At 35.4% G+C, this 1,218-nt stretch overlaps 1 protein-coding gene across 2 annotated transcripts in view; it reads right to left on the bottom strand.

Annotated features, from left to right (window-relative positions):
* Nucleotides 1-1,218, bottom strand: part of LOC108971758 (poly(A) polymerase type 3) — a 5,690-nt gene that overhangs the window by 1,312 nt on the left and 3,160 nt on the right. For both annotated transcript variants that reach the window (XM_018938028.1, XM_018938027.1), the window contains exons 5-7: nucleotides 930-1,144; nucleotides 508-865; nucleotides 204-431 (exon numbers count right to left, since the gene is read on the bottom strand). In XM_018938028.1, coding sequence (XP_018793573.1) covers nucleotides 204-431; nucleotides 508-865; nucleotides 930-1,144 — 801 coding nt within the window. The remainder of the gene's footprint in view (nucleotides 1-203; nucleotides 432-507; nucleotides 866-929; nucleotides 1,145-1,218) is intronic.

The raw sequence follows: 1,218 nt of genomic DNA, 5'->3' as shown, positions 1-1,218 counted from the left end.
AGTTAGTGAGTATAATGCAAACAAAAAATAATAATAACAAACTGCTTTTTTTGTTAATTTTTTTTTCTAAGCATTATTTCTTTTAATATTTTATTGAATTTAGTACTCATTTTGACCGAATTTTTTCGCTCATTATCATAATATCATCAATCAAAATCATTTCCTTTCGGTACGAAATTTAGCAATAATAATTAAATACTCACCGATTCACTTAAGCGCGGCTTTTTAGCGCTACCGCCCTCTTTCTGTGTAGACAATTCGGTCGACAAACGTTTGCGATTCGCTAAAATTGCATTATTAAAATTATTATGCTGTTCCATGGATTTGCGTTCACGCTTCAAGAAATCCGTATCCAAATATTGTGAGAGCGATTTACGCTTCACATGGCGCGCCTCAATATGCATGCCATCTTTCAGCATTTTTATGTTTACCTACCAAGGCAAAGAGTGGAAAAAAATAAATACATAAAAAATATGTAAACATTATTACAAAAACTATGCTACTCACGCCATGTTGTATGACATGTTCGGTAAAGTTTTGTATACTCTCTGTAAGGTCGACATTCAAATTCTCGGTGCGTTCAAATTCCAAACCGATGAACCACATCGAACAGAATGGTGATTGACAAACTGTTGGATTGCCACCCGGCTGAGTTTTGTCATCCTCATTGCCGTTGTTGGTTTGTGTGGTGGCAGCGGACTTCTTATAGTCGAAACATGTTGGATTTACATGTGCCAATGAAATGTGTTGATTACGCTCTAAATTACCAACTAAAAGACGAATCTTGGATTCGACTAGGCCACACCACTCCAGTTGATCATCGCCTGTCTGGGATGTGACTAAAAGCACTATGAAGTGACGGTATCTGTAAACAAAAGAAAAATATTAAAAAATATTTACACWGATACATTTAGCATGCAAATATATACTTGTAAAAGAAACTTGGCGCCTCAAAGAGACGATCCCACGCAGCACGTCCAATCATTATTTCATCCGTGGTAATCATGCCGCGGTTAAATTCATTAAGTATAACTTTCTTTGTAGATTCCGACACATTGAATGTGGAATTCTGTTGTGGATATGCCGGCGTTATAATGGGCATTAGATGGTAGCGATCCGAAGCGTTTACACGTGGATCCCAAACCTAAAACGCATAAAGTATAATATACAAAGTTTAAAAAGAAGATATAAAAAAAATAAATAAATGAAAAATAAATA

This window comes from Bactrocera latifrons, unplaced genomic scaffold (assembly GCF_001853355.1).
Source record: "Bactrocera latifrons isolate USDA-ARS-PBARC rearing strain unplaced genomic scaffold, ASM185335v1 scaffold_359, whole genome shotgun sequence".
NCBI classification, from domain to species: domain Eukaryota; kingdom Metazoa; phylum Arthropoda; class Insecta; order Diptera; family Tephritidae; genus Bactrocera; species Bactrocera latifrons.
The sequence above is the reverse complement of the archived record's forward strand: the minus strand, read 5'-3'. Positions and strand labels throughout refer to the sequence as shown.